Here is an 18,191-nt window from a genome sequence, read left to right on the forward strand (position 1 = left end):
ACGCGGCTCCGGCCTCTCAGTTCACCTCCCTCCCCCATGGCCTCTGTTTATCTCCCTGCCTCAGTTCTGGTCGCTAGGATCATATCCGCTATAGTGACTGACTCTGAGGAGACCCTATTCCCGGTTCGAGTCCACCTTTGCTACTTGGCCTTCCTCCCAGCCCGCGGGTGCGGGGCTCGGAGGCGTGGCACAATCCTGACCCCGTCCCCTCCGCTGGGCTGCTGGGACCTGGTCGCCATGGCTACGGGCTGTAAACTACCACAGCTTCCCTGGCCACTGGTGCTGGCTGCCCGGCTGCCCTAGGGTCATGGACTCCCCGAAGCCGCAGTGCCCCAGCTTCGCGACCACGTTGAGGTAGGCACTGGCCTAACTGAGGGCGGAGAGGAGGCCTTGAGTACTTCCAGAAAGAGAAATGGTACCTGATTCGGACCTCTGCACTTCCTGCCTCTGTCCTTTGGTTTGGGGCTCCAGCCCCACAGGATCAGTGGTGCAGAAACAGAATCTCAGATGACTTGTCAGCCCAGGAAGGTCGTTATATTCTAGTAAAAGGGCAGGCGCACTTTATCATTAGTAATAGCCAGCTTTTTCTTATTGAGCGTGTATTATGTGCCAAGTGCTCTATACACCATATTTAACCCTCACAACAACTCTATGAGGTAGTAATATCACTATTTTACAAATAAAGAAATAGAATCCTGAAGAGATCATGTGTCTTACACATGTTTATAAGTGATGGAGCTAGTATTTGAACCCAGCCATGTGAGACCCATACCTGAGATATTAGCCACAAGGATAAACAACCTCTTCACCCACTGGCTTATGACAAAGAAGCATCTCTAAGCAGTCCAAGAACATCCCATGGCCTCAAGGTAGCTCCTGCCTGTCTTCAGGGGTGCAGCATCTGGACACTGCAAATATGATAACAAGCTCCGTTAGCCAGGAAAGCCACAAAGTATACATATTAAAACAAAAATTTTGGCTAAATACCTTTCTAGCTCTGAGAGCTAAGAGAAGGCTCTTAATTTCTGGGCCTCTGTTTCCATATCTCAAACATGGGAATGACACAGCCCACCTTAAACTGTTGGGAAAATTTAGGCAGCATATATGAAGCTCTCATGACAGCTCTTGCACATAATAGGCATTCAGTAAGTGTTTAATGAATGTACTTTCTCGCTTCTACTCATTCCTAATGCAAAAAACCTGATCTCACCTAAACTCTAATCCCCCATGGTCAGCTGCCTTGACAGAGAAAGCCTAGAAAAGTCAAGAAATTAAATGCCGCCTTGACAGACAAAGCCGAGAAAAGTCACGAAATGAATCACAAAAACCAGACAGCAAGCTTGAGAAAGAGTGTTGTTACCCAACACACGAATGATTTAGGAAACTGCAATCATGTTTGAAAGGGATATGAAACGGACTCAGAAAGAGAATCCCCATGTATTTTAAGAAGGAAGCACAATGTAATTGCTGATGCTGAATTTGGTGACAGTACAAAACATCATTCCTGCCCATATTCTTCATTCACCAGTGTTTAGTGGTGTATAGTATATTGGGCCAAGCTCACTGCTTCCCTTAGAGGAATAGTGTGGGTGTCCTCCTCCAGCTCCCCTTAGAGCAGGGCCAGGATGATGAAGCATGGGCCAGACCTTAGCACTACACGAATGTCAGCAGGACCCTCTAAAAGGGACTTTGAGGGAATTCCCTGGTGGTCCAGTCGTTAGGACACTGCACTCTTACTGCCGAGGGCCTGGGTTCAATCCCTGCTCGGGGAACTAAGATCCCGCAAGCCACACAGTGTACCCCAAAAAATAAATAAAAGGACCTTTGAATTGTGCATTTTCCTGCGGCAGGTTTCCCCTCCCCATTGGCTTTCTCCTTTCAGCCTCACATCCCTGGCACAGTAGATTTGTGGATGGAACTCAGTAGCTTGACTTCACTCAATACCAGGATTTACCCCCTGTCAAACCCACTGCTTGCCAGTAGTTAAATAACTGAGTTTTCTCCACCTTTGAAGTAGAAATATAGATAATCTATTTCCCATTCCTCTCTGAGAATTGGTGTAAAATATTTAATATAATACTAAAGAAGCATCCTAAGCTTTTTGGATAAGTGTATAGACTCTACCAGGTGTTTTAAAATTTACTTATTTTATTTATTTATTTTTGGCTGCGTTGGGTCTTCGTTGCTGCGTGCGGGCTTTCTCTAGTTGCGACGAGCGGGGGCTACTCTTCATTGCGGTGCACAGGCTTCTCATTGCAGTGGCTTCTCTTGTTGTGGAGCACGGGCTCTAGGCACGCGGGCTTCAGTAGTTGCAGCATGCGGGCTCAGTAGTTGTGGCTCGTGATCTTCAGTAGTTGCAGCATGCGGGCTCAGTAGTTGTGGCTTGCGGGCTCTAGAGCGCAGGCTCAGTAGTTGTGGCGCACAGGCTTAGTTGCTCCACGGCATGTGGGATCTTCCTGGACCAGGGCTCAAACCTGTGTCCCTGCTTTGGCAGGTGGATTCTTAACCACTGCACCACCAGTGAAGCCCCAGATGTTTTTAAAATTAATATTTGCGAATCTGTTTTTGACTACTGTCTCCCTTGGCATTCAAAACTAACATGTTACCGGCCGCCCTCGCCTTTGAGATGGCCCACACTCTGTCTGTGGAGTGTGTTTCTCTCCAAATAAATCCACCTCTTACATATCACTTTGTCTCTCACTGAGTTCTTTCTGAAAAACAACAACAACAACAACAAAAAAAAAAAACTAACATGTTACCTACAGAGATTTTCCATCTGGCAACTTCTCAGGATTTGTAGAGTTCCCCATAGTTTTCTTGCTCACCTTGCCCCATGTGGTAGTTCCAGTAGGAGCAAGAACAGAGTTTAGAAAATTGACTGGTCTTGACAGGAAGGTATGATTTAACCCAGTGAGCAGGTGGGTTGATCTGCTGCATCCTGTCTCAAACCCATAAACATCTGAGCAAAAGCCTTTCCTTTTCCACACCGGCTGCGTATTCGACATGGTTTGCTCACATTTGTTCAGTTTAGAGACAATAGAGAACTGGAGTTTGGTGTGTCACTGCTCCATGAAGTAGGACTGAAGAACCCTGCAGGACAGGGTTTCCCAACTGGGATCACGTCACTGCTCTCAACTTCCCTGGAGTTTGGGTAATCCTTGTCTCAGTTTTATGAACAAGGACACTGAGCTTCAAGAGGTTAAACAGCATACCCAAGGCCACCAGCTAGCAAGGGGAATGAAGACACAAGTCTATCTGGTGGCATAAATCACTCCCACCTGCCGCCACCATGGATTACTGGGATCACTTCTTCCTTTTGTTCCACCTAAGTCTGACTGCCCACAGGCAGCCCTTCCTCTAGACCCCCAAATGCCTTCCTAGCTTGAGCAATGATGGCTCTCCCCAAGAGGCCTAGGAGTTAAAAGTGGTTCTTTATGATCCACTTTTCCCACATCCTGCTGTCACAGTTAATATCTCTGCAGCTCCTTGCTGTTTACAGTTTATTTTTTTTAAATTAATTAATTTTTAGGCTACATTGGGTCTTCGTTGCTGCTTGCTGGCTTTTTCTAGTTGTGGCAAGCGGGGGCTACTCTTCATTGAGGTGCGCGGGCTTCTCATTGCCGTGGCTTCTCTTGTTTCAAAGCACGGGCTCTAGGTGTGTGGGCTTCAGTAGTTGTGGCTCGCGGGCTCTAGAGCGCAGGCTCAGTAGTTCTGGCTCACGGGCTTAGTAGCTCTGCGGCATGTGGGATCTTCCTGTACCAGGGCTTGAACCCGTGTCCCCTGCATTGGCAGGTGGATTCTTAACCACTGCGCCACCGAGGAAGTCCCTACAGGTTATTTTTGCATATCTCTTTTACTCTTACTTAAACTTCACAACATTGTGAGATAGAAAATGCAAGAAATGTCTCCACCTCCTTGTGAGGAAACTGGGCTGAAAGAAGTTAAATGACTTGCCCAAGGGGGTCCCTATTGGAAACACAGATGTCAGCCTCTGGGCCCTATCAGCCAGTAAGTAGAGGCTCAAGACTCCCACCCTGGCTCTTGGACACCAGACCCTGTACTTCTTGTCCTATAGCACCTGCTTTTGGTATCACACCCCCAGAATGTGGCTGTCACATGCACGGAACTGTCATCACAGCCACAGCTAAACACTGAAGGGAAGTATAGGCCTGCAGGGTTCTCTGGGTTCATGGTGAGGGTGTCCTGCCACTGCAGGAGTTGTTGAGACTCTAGTGATGAGAAGGTTTCTGGGAATGTGGGAAAATGGTTTGGGCCCCGAGCCAGGAGCTTGCTGGCAGCACCTCTGGGAATCTGGAGGCAGCACTGGGAAGACCCAGAGCCTGGCTCTGAGGGGAAAGGAAGCCATGTCTTGTGGCTCTGGGAAGAGTGGAAGTGTACTTCCCACTCAAGGCTCTGTCACCCACCACTTCCTTCTCCTTCTCTGTGCAGAGCACACTTGCGACCTTTAGGAGCGATCGTAGATGATTCCTTCCTCACAGAAGCCAAGAATACTCAGAAACGCAAGCTTTCTCAGAAACGGAAGACGCTGCTGGTTAGTGGCCATGTCCTGTTGGAACCCTAAATTTTGATCCCCAGATCCTTTCTGCCTCCCTCTCTGCAACCCAAAAGCACCACCCACCCGAACTATGCCCCACCAAGCGGCTTCTCCCCAGTTAGGGGAGTGTGGCTCAGAGGCCAGGTCCAGCAGGCTCTGGGATGGGGGAACGTGCACACTTGCTGCACCTCACCGGAACAGGCTTCCCAGACCTCCCCGAGCAGAGAGAGACTCAGCTCCTGCCCACAGATAACCTTCCCCTGCAACGCAGCATTCTGGAGTGGACCTCATTTCTTCATCCAGCCTGCCATGAGCCAGGCATTCTTCTGGGTGCTGGGATGGTCCCACCAGATCTGTCAAGGTCCTTCAGAGCTATGACTATATCTTTTTGTCTTTACAGCCACAGTGCCTGATGTGGTACTTGAGTGGCTGGTATATGTGCACCATAATTGCTGTATGTATGTGAAGACAGTAGTAAAGGATGTTTCTCCATTGTGCTGTTGGCTCTGCACTGGAGGTAGAGACTCTTTACCAGCCTCATGACAGGTTCTCCCTCCATTCATGTTCTTTAAAGTTTTTATATAAAAATGAATGCTGGGGGCCTTTCTCACCTTCTGAGGTGGCCCACACTCTGTGGAGTGTGTTTCTCTCTAAATAAATCCACTTCTTACCTATCACTTTGTCTCTCACTGAATTCTTTCTGCAATGAGACGTCAAGAACCTGAGCTTCATTAAGCCCTGAAACCAGGTGTGTGATCTCAGTTGGAAGACTGTGGGTGTTGGCTGGGTCTGAGCCCCAGCCACAAGGGTTCGAGTCCCAATCAGGGTTTTGACCGGGTTTGAGTCCCGGCCACGTGGGTTCAAGTCTGTATTTGACGTGCACAGTTTCAGCTGGTGACCACGAAGGGACAGTGATAAGCTTATAGCTAGACCAACTCCTGTTCATCATCAACACCGTTGGTGACGTCTTCTGTGCCATCTCTTTGCGACTTCCGGGGAACTAACACCTGGTTGGGAGACTACCTTGGAAGGGATAGCATCTAAAACTATATTTTTGTACTCTGATGCTGTTAAAAAAAAAGTGCTTCGTCATCAAGGAGATTCATAGAAAGGCTACGGAAACAATTACAATAGTTCCACATTAAGATGCTGGCTATGTGAGGATTCCAGCCCATACCGACTTAAAACAAGGAGCTGCCCTGCCCCTGGGGCCCCTAGATCAGGCATCCAGAGATTTTTACTCCCTGACAGACAGGGTTGATGCCCCTACTCAGCCTGGAAGCAGTTACAGAAGACAGACTATCGCCCTCTGCTTCCCATAAGAATATGGGAGTAAAATCTCTGAGAGGGGAATGAAATAGGAGGGAAGGGGGCAGGGCACACAACCTTTGAAAGAATGACATAGCCCGAGGACATGACATAAATTGATTAGAACCCAATGGGTCCAAGATGGTGGACAAGTCGAATTCCACTAGACCTTGAGCCTCAGTATATGCTCACATCAGCAAGCTAAATGACATCCACAGGTGCCGTGACAGTTCCAAGACGGACCATAAGGATCAAAAAGTGGGTGGTGGCCCAATTCCCGGAAATCCTCGGCCCTTCCTAAAATAGCTGGAATACTCCTCCCACTCATTAGCCTATGAAATTACCCACCCCTATGAAAATTAACAAGCCCATACCCTGGTACCTTTCTCACCTTCTGAGATGGCCCACACTCTGTCTGTGTAGTGTGTTTCTCTCTAAATAAATCCACTTCTTACCTAAAATAAATAAATAAAAATTAAAAAAAAAATAAAAATGAATGCTGGGGAATTCCCTGGCAGTACAGTGGTTAGGACTGCACACTTCCACTATAGGGGGCACAGGTTCCATCCCCGGTCTGGGAGCTAAGATCCACATTCCTGCATGCCACGTGGCGTGGCAAAAAAAAAAAAAAAAAAAAAAGGAAGTATATTCTTCCCTGAAATTAAAAAAAAATACTGTGTTATTAAGATTTGGGGGCTTTTGTTGATATGATCATAAGATTGTTATTACTATTTAACAAGCAAAGAGCCATTGTCCAAATCTTACAGGTGAAAAAACACATCTGAGCAAATTTATAACTCCAGCTCACAGTGCAGAACTGTGGGCTGTGGTGGTTTTCTTTGTGCGAGTATGTCTTGTCTGGAGGATCTGGGGACACATGAGCTGTACACTTTGTGAGGCTGGGTACTTCAAACATGGGGACCCTGACATCAGGGAGGGAAAGGGGTATGTAGACTCTAAGCGGAGACCAAGCACAGCCACAGTCCCGAAAGATCCGATTACTTGGGGCGCCTGCTCCCCGTCCCCCTCAGCTGCCACCTACTCAGTGGACCTGGGGCCAGGCTCTTTCACTCCCTTTCTTCTGCGCGGCGGCAGTAACACCGTTCTCAACCACCAGAGGACGCTGTTGCCTCCTGCCGCCCCCGACCCCCGGGGCCGCCCTTCCCGTTTTCACCTGCAGGGGGAAGCAGAGAGCACGGAGCTCCCGGGAACGCCGCCTCCCAACCACCCGCTTGTGGAGGCCTTACCAGCTGTTAACAACCAGGACAAGAAAGCAGCATATGCCCAGCAATCAAAGTAGGGTGACTTTTTTCTCTTTACAGAAACGGCAGACAGAGCACGAAGATGGGCCTTTTTTATTTTTTAAGTCTCCCAAAATAAGCTAAATTAAGCTTTATTTCTACGACTAAACTGGTTTTGTCTGCTCAGGAAATTTTCAAGGCTAGTCTCCCTTTGTTTTTGTTCTTGTTTTTCGGTTGTTTGTTTGTTTTTAACTGAAGTCTGGTTAATTTACAATGTTGTCTTAGTTTTAAGTGTACAGAAAAGTAATTCAGCTTTACATATATAATATAGATATTCTTTTTCAGGTTCTTTTCCATTATAGGTTATTACAAGATATTGAATATAGTTCCCTGTGCTATACAGTAGGTCCCTGTTGTTTAGCAGTTTTATATATAGTAGTGTGTATATGTTAATCCTAAACTCCTAATTTATCTCCCCCACACCCACCCCTCTATCCCATTTGGTAACCGTAAGTTTGTTTTCTGTACCTGTGAGCCTATTTATGTTTTGTAAATAAGTTAATTTGTATCATTTTAAATTTTTATTTTATTTTATTTTTATAAATTTATTTATTTTTGGCTGCGTTGGGTCTTCGTTGCTGTGCGGGCTTTCTCTAGTTGCAGTGAGCGGGGGCTACTCGTCCTTGTGGTGCGTGGGCTTCTCATCGCGGTGGCTTCTGTTGTTGCAGAGCACGGGCTCTAGGGTGCATGGGCTTCAGTAGTTGTGGCATGCAGGCTCAGCAGTTGTGGCGCACGGGCTTAGTTGCTCCGCGGCATGTGGGATCTTCCCAGACCAAGGCTCGAACCCGTGTCCCCTGCTTTGGCAGGCGGATTCTTAACCACTGCCCCACCAGGGAAGCCCTGTATCATTTTTTTGGATTCCACATATAAGTGATATTATATATTTGTCTTTCTCTGACTTACTTCATTAATATGATAGTCTCTAGGTCCATCCGTGTTGCTGCAAACGGCATTATTGCATTCTCTTTTATGACTGAGAGTAGTATTCCATTGTATATATGTACCACATCTTCTTTAGCCATTCATCTGTTGATCAACACTCAGGTTGCTTCCATGTCTTAGCTATTGTAAATAGTGCTGCTATGAACATTGGGGTGCATGTATCTTTTCGAATTACAATTTTCTCTGGAAATATGCCCAGGAGCAGGATCATATGGTAAATCTATTTTTAGTTTTTTAAAAAAACCTCCATACTGTTCTCCATAGTGGCTGCACCAATTTACATTCCTACCGCAGTGTAGGAGGGTTCCTTTTTCTCCACACCCTCTCCAGCATTTATTATTTGTAGACTTTTTAATCATGGCCATTCTGACTGGTGTGAGGTGATACCTCATTGTAGTTTTGGTTTGCATTTCTCTAATAATTAACGATATTGAGCATCTTTTCATGTGCTTGTTGGCCTGGCCTCTTGAAAATGTGAAAAACTTATCATTAACTGACCAGGTTAGGTGCTTCTTTGACAACTTCCCAGGTGTCTTCCAGGGTTACTTTGTCCTTTTATAAAAATCACATCAATTTTAATAGTCTTTCAAAAAAACTTTTTCTGTCTTGATTTTTAAGTTTGGCTTCTCATGTTTCCAGTTTATCTATTTCTACTTTTATTTCCTATGTTTAAAATTTTTATTATGATATTTTTTTCCTTTTCAGGCAACCACAGGCTTGAGGCTTTCTTTCCTAATAGTGAAAGGATTTTATTTTATTTTTTTACATCTTTATTGTAGTGTAATTGCTTTACAATGTTGTGTTAGTTTCTGCTGTATAACAAAGTGAATCAGCTATATGTATACAAATATCCCCATATCCCCTCCCTCTTGCACGTCCCTCCCATCCTCCCTATCCCACCCCTCTAGGTGGTCACAAAGCACTGAGCTGATTTCCCTGTGCCATGCAGCTGCTTCCCACTAGCTAGCTATTTTATATTTGGTAGTGTACATACGTTAATACTACTCTCTCACTTCGTCCCAGCTTACCCTTCCCCCCTCCCCGTGTCCTCAAGTCCATTCTCTATGTCTGCGTCTTTATTCCTGTCCTGCCCCTAGGTTCATCAGAACGATTGATTGCTTGATTGATTGGCTGCGTTGGGTCTTCATTGCTGCATGCAGGCTTTCTCTAGTTGTGGCGAGTGGGGGCTACTCCTCGTTGTGGTGCGCAGGCTTCTTATTGCGGTGGCTTCTCTTGTTGCGGAGCACAGGCTCTAGGTGTGCGGGCTTCAGTAGTTGTGTCTCACGGGCTCTAGAGCGCAGACTCAGTAGTTGTGGCACACGGGCTTAGTTGCTCCGCGGCATTGGGATCTTCCTGGACCAGGGCTCGAACCCGTGTCCCCTGCATTGGCAGGCGGATTCTTAACCACTGCGCCACCAAGGAAGCCCCAACCATTTATTTTTAGATAGTGAAAGGATTTTAAGCAATTAAAAACTTGTGAGTGCTTTTCTGATCATATCCCAAACATTTTGAACATGTAATTTTAACATTTCTATAACATGTTATATTTTTACTTTAAGTAATAAATGGGTCGGGAAAAATATTAATTTATTTTTAAATTTCTGTAAATGGTTAAGTGTTTTAGAGGTATGTTTATATTATCAGTTCTTATTTCATTGTATTATATCAGGAAATGCAAGGTATACAGTTTCTCATTTAAAAATGTGTTAACACCTTATCTGTGGCCTACGATTAGTTTTTTGTATACATTAAAAGATTGTCCTTCTTTATTTCCAATTATGTATAAATCTACTCACCTGTCATTATCAACTGTATTACTGTTAGTATTTGTCTTTTACCTTTCTCTGCTTGAGGTAGCTTATTTTGATAGGAGGGCTTTAAACTCTTTACAATTCTGTTTCATCATCTCTCTTTCCCCCCCTATGTTTTTATCTATTCAACAAATATTTGTTGATTCCCACTGTGTGCCAGGCACTGTGGATACAGTGGTAAACAAGACAGACAAAGTCTGTGTTTCTGAGAGAAGATGGGGGTGTGATGATGGGGAAGTGTGGGCGCTGGGATTGGGAAGAGTATCAAGGAGAACCCCTGAGATGCTAAGGTTGAATAGTCAAGCTGGAGCATTCTGGACCCAGGAAAAGCATGTGTGAACATATACACCCAATAAGTAGTGTTTTCATTTTTATTATGCCTTGCATCCACAATATTTGCTGAGTGTTACTTAAGACTATGAAGAGTGTTAACACAACATTGTAAATCAACTATACTTCAATTAGAAAAAAAAAAAAGACTATGAAGAGTGTGAAGTATGATGCCATCAGTTCTGGAAGTACAGAGATAGGGTCAACCTAGACCCTTGCAAGAGGCTGGAGTCCTCCCTGGGACCTAGCAACAAGGCTTACTATGTACTTTCCAAAATATTTAGGGAAAGGATGAATGACTGCAAGATTGAGAAAAAATAGGTAGAACTAACAGAATGCAAAGAAGAGCCCAAGGAAACAGTGGCATTTTCCACATTAAGAGGGTCAGAATCCAGTTACCATTAGCCTGGAAGGACTCCTAGAACCTGGATGTGTGGGACATGGGTGGTAGGCCTAGTCTCTCTCCATCTCAGAAGTACCTGGAAGCTGGGCTCAGGGCCTTCCACAGAGGAGGCTTTAATACTGAATTCAATAATTCAATGTTCTTTTAAACTTCAAAGTAACTTATGTGCATTGTAGAAAAATTTGAAAAATACACGATTACAGACACATAAGCACCCGTGGGCCTATCACTGGAGAATAATTACTGATAACCTTTTGGATTATTTCCTCCATCTTTTCTGGTTTTTCATCTTACCTGGTTGTGCTTATTCTCTAATTTCAGGCTTTACTTAACCCTTAGAGATATAGTGCATGTTAAGCCTCTTTGTAAACATTTCATGCCTGTATAAGAATCTTCTGTTTTTAGACACTTAGCAGTTTTCTGACTTTTTCATAGTCACAAGTAAGGCTTTGAGGACTGCCCTTAGGCATGAAGCTGCTGCTTCATCTCTGTCCCCTCTGCACTGGCCAGCCCAGACCTCAGCCTCAGCCAGCCTGCCCTCCTTGGGCATTGGCCCCTGTTCATAGCCCTTCAAAACTCCTGCTGTTTCCCTGAGGTATTGGCGCTACCCAGGCAGTCTTTGTGCACCCCGCCCCACCTCCCCTGACACATCACTCTCTTCCAGAGTGACCTCAGCTCCTCCCATGAAGTCACTCAAGCTTTACTGAAATCACTGACATCATCATTTCCTCCTCTAAGAGGACCAGCCTCCCCTGGCACCCTCCAGTCAGGGCCCCAACACTCCTGTGACCTGCATCAGCTTCAGTTACTACCTGCTTATCAGTTCATTTGTCATCCCACTTCCATCATACCCCCAGCTTCCTTCATGTCCCAGAACCCAGCAGCGGCTGGCATGTGCTATGGACCCAGAAATGTTTGATGAACAAATGAATGACTGAATGGATGAACCCTAGAAGTAGGCTTCGCTGGGTAAGAGAGTCATTTTTTTCTCTCATGTTTTGAGTATTTCATAAAAAGTTGAAAAAACAAGCTCATAAATACTACTACCCCGTACCCCTGCTCAAGGTTCAAAATGAGATCCCACTACTTCAGGGCCCTACCACCTCTCCCCTCCCCCTCCCCCAGGGGGTAGAGCCTAGTCTCCTCCCGGGGTCCACAGGTCACCCTGCTGCATCTCTGCAGTCCTGCCTGAGAGTCCAGGCTTGAGGCTGTGCCTGCCCTCCCCTGTCTCTCTTTAGCTGGACTGTGCTGTGGGGGCAAGAGATGGTCCCAGTAAGTACTCATATCTGTTTTCATAGCATAGGTATTCAATACTCACTGACAAACCTACAGAAGAGAACTCACCTTTACTGAGCTCCTAGAAGGTGCCTGAGTCTGTGTAAACCACTCTCTATTCTTTCTCGTTGCATTCTCACAACAATACAATGCAATGGGGAGCACAACCATTCCCATTTTACAGATGCAAAGACTGAGGCTCAGTCTGTGGTCACATAACCAATGAGGGGGCCCTAGGGTTTAATCTAATCCCTCTCTAACTCTAAGGACCACAGTCTTAATTATGAACCATATTAAGAGATGTTGAGGGGGGAACCCAGGAGTGGAGGAGGAGCCTGGAGAGGAACATCAGGAAGGGGAGCAATATTGTCATGGTAACCCCACCTGTCCCTTCTTATAGTCCTGTCTGTTCTCCATCGGTGGCCACCTGTCCCCAAGGCCCACATACATCAGTGACCAGACCATTCTGCATAATCGAAAGCCCTGTTCAGATGACTACCGGAAGCGAGTAGGGTAAACCAGGGTTAGCCTGATGGTGGACGGACTGGGCCCAGAAACAGTGCAGGGGTGTTGCTGCCCCAGACCCAGGGCACAAGGGCCTGGTGGGGTGTCCATCACATCTCAGTCCACCACTCCCTGCAGTAGCTGGCAGCAGCAGCCCCTGGGCACTACCAAGCCAAGGTACCTAGAGCAACTAGAGAACTACCTACGCAAGGAGCTCCTCCTGCTGGACCTGGGCACAGATTCTGCCCAGGAGCTAAGGCTGCAGGTCAGAGCCACAGAATAACTGGGGGGAGGGCAGGGGCAGGGCTGGGAAGAAACCTTACTCACCAGGACTAGGCACTTCAGACATTCAGGTGAGACCAGCCTTTCCCAGCTCTCTTGGGTTCCCCTTCCTGGTAAGAGAAACTTGTTCTCTAACAAAGCCAGTGAGCAGGCAAGTCTACCAGCATGGAACCAAAACTCTCCTGAGGGTTGGGTTTCTTTACCTGAGTCAGGTGGCCTGAATGCTGACTCCAGTCGCTTCTGTGATCCCCAGCACCGACCTTGGGTCACTGGGTATCAGTGAATGGAGCCTAAATCCTGGCAGTTGGGCAAGCAGGGGTCATACAATGTCTACCAGCCCAGTAACAACAGCCCCAAGCTTGAGGAACTTAGCCAGATACAGAGAGAAATCTAGATGTAACCTAGATTCTGATGCATATTAGGGAAGGAATCACCCAATCCCTGCTCAGATGGAAATGATGACTGGGAATCCCTCACTTCTGACTTAGTCACTGACAGAAGCATTTGCTGAGCACTGTCTGTGTGCCAGGCTCTGAGTGGGGCCTTAGATATGGTCTCACAAGCTAAAGGAACCTCGCCAACAAAGAAGCAGAAGCTCAGAGAAGGCATCCGGCTATGCAGTAGTGGAGCTAGGATTCAAACTCAGGGCTGGTTCGGGAGCCTGTGCTCATTCCAATACACAGTGTTGCCTCCGAAAGCTTCCTGTGTGTCCGAGTGGGACAGGAAACCATACCTCTACTTGGAAGCTAGAGCCTTAGACCTTCTCCTGCCCCCACAGAGCTGTAAGATGGGGAGGGGTGCTGGTAAGAGGCCAGCTGAAGCACAGTGCATGGAGGAGGCTGGCTGCCTGGAGAGCCAGAGGGGGCTCAGGTAGAGAGGGGGAGGTCCTGACCCAGGTCGTCTGCCAGGTCTCAGAGACAGCACCAGGAGAGGTCACCAGAGAGCAGCTGAGAGGGATGGAGCCGCCCCTCAGCTCCCTGACTGTGAGAGACCCCAGTGGTGCCTGTGGCATTTATTTGAATGTGAGTTGCCTGGCAGCTTCATGCTACAACACTTCTAATCCAAGCAAAGAAAAACTTAGGTCCCACTGAGAGTGGCAGCTATAGGCCAGGAGGTGACAGTTTCCCTTTTCTTGCCAGCCTTACAGAGAAATCTTTGAATTTTTCATAGAGGACTTCAAAACATACAAGCCATTGCTATCCTCCATCAAGAATGCATATGAGGTGATTCTGGGTAAGACTGCAGCCTCCCTGCCTGGCCCCAGCCTGGAAGAGGCAGAGAGGATCCTAGTCTGACCTTCTGGGTTCTGCAGCAGGGCTGGGGCAGCTACAAACTGGGCTTTGAGGTCACCAAGCCCCCCTTAGCCTTTTTGCTTACACTGTCATGTGATAGGGCACCCCAGGGCAACTGACTACCTCCCATTCTTGGGAAGCATGGTGGGGCAGTATCTGTGGGAAATAGAGCATCTTTTCTATTGACAGTGAAGCCCAGAAGGGAGGGTGTACCCCTGGGAAGTGAGGGGGCTTCCCTCACCAGGCTCAGGAGGTGCTGGGCATGGTGCAGCTGCAGGACTAAAGGCCGTATGGGTAAAGGGCATAGGTGAGACCCTGGTCCTCATCGGGACTCTGCCCCTGGTTTAAAAGCAAGTGCAAGGACTTAAGCAGGAGCTATGCTTTGAACAGGCATGTATAGACTCCTCGAGTTTGCAAGGGACATAGCCACTCACTGCGACCTCAGGATCAGTGTCTCCTGGTTGTTTGTCCTCCATGGCCCCAAAGGGACTCTCCCACCTGTCCCTGCTTAGCCGACCAGAGGGAGAAGATTCGGGCTCTGGAGCCCCTGAAGGCGAAGCTTGTCACTGTGAATGAGGACTGCAACGAGAGGATCCTGGCCATGAGGGCTAAGGAGAGAGATGAAATCTCCATGCTGAAGAAAGAGAAGATGAATTTGCTAAAACTCATTGATAAGAATGAGAAGATCTCATTGCAGAGTGAGGTGAAAGGGAGTAATATGGTGACCAACTCCCTCAATTCCTCCCACTCCCACCCCAGGGGTGACCTTCAGGCCTTCAGCCCTGGGGTGACCCCCTAGCTCTCTCCACCCTTCTGCCTGGAATGATACACAGAGCCACCACCTCCCCCCATACCCCTCTCTCCACATGCTGCCCTCCTCCTCAGCTCAGCACTGGCTTGGTATGGCCCCAAATGCCAGCAGAGTCCCGCTCCTTGGCTGCCAGATTTTCTCCACAGGAGGAAGCTTCGGCACTTTGCTGGATTCTCAGGAATGACCAGTCTCCTCCTCCTTCTACCTTTCTTGTTCTTTTCCCAACAGGTGACCAAACTGAGGAAGAACTTGGCTGAGGGGTATCTGCGCTACCTCAGCGAGCAAGATGCCCGTAAGATCCTTATTGCAGACCTGAATGAGCTACGGTACCAGCGGGAAGACATGTCACTAGCCCAGTCCCCAGGTAAGCCCAAGGTGGGTTTCTCTCCCCTGAAGAGGCGCTGGAGAGGAGTCTGGCTCTCACCACTCCTATTCATTCAACTCTCCTATTATCTGCTCATTCACGATGGGAGATGTTCCTGCTGCCACCTGGGTCTGTGGATCTTCTGAGCTGGCCTGAGAATCATAGACTTGTTTACGAAGGAAACAATCACTGGCAGCTGAAGCAGCCTAGACTCCCTAAGGGTACTCCACATCCTGGGCTTCTCTATTTAAGCTCAAAGCCCTATGCTGGTAGCACTGTGGAAAGACTCGGGGGTTCCCAAGCTGGGAGAGCAGGAAGACCTGGGACATGCCCCAAGGGACACTCAACCCTGCCCTGGGCTACAGGCACCAGAGGCAGGGTGACATGAGCTGGCGGGCCCCCTGGCAGGTGTCTGGGAGGAGGACCCTGTGAAGTTAACAGTGGCTCTGAAGATGGCCCGGCAAGACTGACCCGCAGGCAGATGGAACTCAACACCATGAAGGCCAACTTTGGAGACGTGGTGCCCAGAAGGGACTTTGAAATGCAGGAGAAGACCCTCAAGGATCTGCAGGAGCAGGTGCTGGTGGGCAGGCAGGGTAGCGAAGGGCCATGCAGGTGAGTAGCAAGGACCAATCACCCTGCTCACAGCTGGACAGCCTGAGAGACGACTATGAAGAGTTCTGCAAGGAGCACAAGATGCTGTTGCAGTTGCACACGAGCTGAAGGAGCAGGACCAGTTTTACTCCGAGCTGCAGGAGATCCAGCGCACGGCCATACCGCGGCCAGACTGGTCCAAGTGTGAAGGTAATGCTGGCCATGGGAGCCCTAGGGACTGCTCAAGTGCGTGGTTTGGACTCCAGCTCCCTCTCCCCACCTGCAGATGTGGTGGCTGGAGGACGAGATCGCTGGCAAATGCTGGCCGAGGGCAAGAACAGCGACCAGCTGGTGGATGTGCTCCTGGAGATTGGCGAGGGGCTGCTCCAGGAGAAAGACTTCTTCCCTGGTCTGGTAGGGGAGTCCCTGGGCTCAAGAGGCTTGGGACCAGAGTCAGAATGGCCAGAAGTCTTCTTGCTGCTGAGAAGTCCCTGGGCTCAGGAGGCTTGGGGCCAGAGTCAGAATGGCCAGCAAGTCTTCTTGCTGCTGAGAAGACTTGAGGTTCTGGGGGAACTATCTGGGGCTCTGCCCTGCTTGCTGGTGGGGCTACAGAGGGGCCCAGAGATAAGCTGACATGGTTCCATACAGGGTTATGGGGAATCCATCCCCCCTTTCCTTCGGTTTGATGGTGTCATGCAGAACAAGAAGCCAACCAAGAAGGATGTGGTAAACCTCCTCAAGGATGCCTGGAAGGAACGTATCACTGAGGAGCAGGTCAGATCTCTCTAGCCATTTTGGCCTGGTGTGGCTGCCTGAGTCCTCTGGTGCATGGGGGGGTGGGGGTGTCCCTCAAGGTGCTAGGGAACAGGGAGGAGGGCCAACAGACGTGGGGCAGGCGGACCAAGCAGTCTTCCCCCTACCCTGCAGAAGTTCCCAGATTTCTTCTTCAATTTCCTGGAGCGTCGCTTTGGGCCTGGTGATGCCATGGCCTGGGCTTACACCATTTTTTAATATACCAAGCTCTTCCACTCCAATGAGGTCATGAGTCAGTTCTATGCAATCTTGATGGGAAAGGTAAGCTTGGGCCTGGCCCTCCACCCTTTGTCTCCGGCATAGGCCAGCTCTATCCCCACCCCTCTAGGAAACAGCAAGGTGGTCAACGCTTCCCCCCTAGAGGAAAGAGAGTGTGTACATCAAGCAGAAGGAGACAATAGCACAGCTGCTGAAGGAGATGACCAGTGCTGACAGCCAGAACGAGGGGCTACTAACCATGGAGCAGTTAATGTGCGAGACCAGTTGGCCACCCCGAACTTCAGCCCAGCATGACCTCTGGCCAAGCTCCTAGCTGTGCAGGGGGAAGGGGAGCCTGGTGGAAAAAGGCCAGACTCAGTGCATTCTGCCCTTTTGAGCACCAGTGGGGCTGGCAGAGGGGTGCGGGGAGATGGGTAGGCAGGCATCAGCCAGGCCTGTCAGCCCTCGTGTCTCCCTACAGCACTGCCCTCAAGAGTACCTTCCCCTTCAAGAAGGACGAGAGAATTCAGGAGCTGATGGAGGCAGGGGGCTGGCATCCCAGCAGCAGCAATGCAGACTTGCTCAACTACTGCGTATTATTTATGGAGGTGGGTTGGGGCCCAGGAACTTGCCCAGTCCTGCCCTAGCCTCTGCTGGACCCTAGCCCGTGTACTCTCACCCTGCCTTGTGGCCCCTTCCCAGGACAAGGAGGGCCAGAGCGTGCCCTTTGTACAAAAGCTGTGGGAACAGTACATGGATGAAAAGGATGAATACTTACAGGAGTTAAAGCAGGAGCTGGACCTGGAACTGTGAGTGACCCTGGGGACCTCAGGCTCACTTAGTCATAGGCAAGTCCTACAGGCTGGGCCACAGAGTAGCACCTCAAGCCCCAGGTCTCCCTATGCACCGAGCTTGCTGCTGGGCACTACATACTGCTCAAGCCTGGGAGAGGGCATCTTGGGGTCTGAGGTACAGAGAGGACAGTCAAGGTCTATCTCTCTCTTTCTTTGTGGGGGCAGCCACGATGAGGTGACCCTACCCAAGGTACGTGAGGCCTTGATGAACACTGATCCCAGCCTGGACAAGCAGACCCTAAACAGCTATTTGAGCCAGGCCTTCCAGCTCCCCATGACAGAACTGCCAGAAGAGGGCAAGGAAAAGGAAGAAGGCATTGTGATAAGGCTCCAGGCTGCACTGGAACAGCTTCAGATGAGTGATGTTAGGCGTATGGGGCCCTGAGAGTAGGAACCTGCAAGCTGAGGCCACTGTGGGCAGCCTGAGTGCTCCCGTGCTGCTAACCTCTGACTGTTGTTATAAAATTGTTTGTCTGAACCCGTGCTATTCTCTAGGTTATGCTGGGGAGTCAAGGGAAGGGTGGTTGGTCGCTGCTTGGCTGGTCCCAGAACAT

General features: G+C 48.8%; 1 protein-coding gene across 1 annotated transcript; it reads left to right on the forward strand.

Moving 5' to 3' along the window:
* Positions 1 to 37: 37 nt before the first annotated feature.
* Positions 38 to 18,043, forward strand: TSNAXIP1 (translin associated factor X interacting protein 1). The gene is given in 15 exon segments (XM_067721273.1): positions 38 to 354; positions 4,450 to 4,552; positions 14,516 to 14,706; positions 15,043 to 15,178; positions 15,587 to 15,643; positions 15,646 to 15,755; positions 15,827 to 15,890; positions 15,893 to 15,982; positions 16,059 to 16,186; positions 16,421 to 16,546; positions 16,700 to 16,846; positions 16,947 to 17,056; positions 17,265 to 17,391; positions 17,486 to 17,592; positions 17,803 to 18,043. Coding segments are annotated over 15 exon segments (1,854 nt in total). The 5' UTR covers positions 38 to 237.
* The last annotated feature ends 148 nt before the right edge of the window (positions 18,044 to 18,191 follow it).

Source organism: Pseudorca crassidens, chromosome 20, assembly GCF_039906515.1.
Source record: "Pseudorca crassidens isolate mPseCra1 chromosome 20, mPseCra1.hap1, whole genome shotgun sequence".
Taxonomy (NCBI): Eukaryota; Metazoa; Chordata; class Mammalia; order Artiodactyla; family Delphinidae; genus Pseudorca; species Pseudorca crassidens.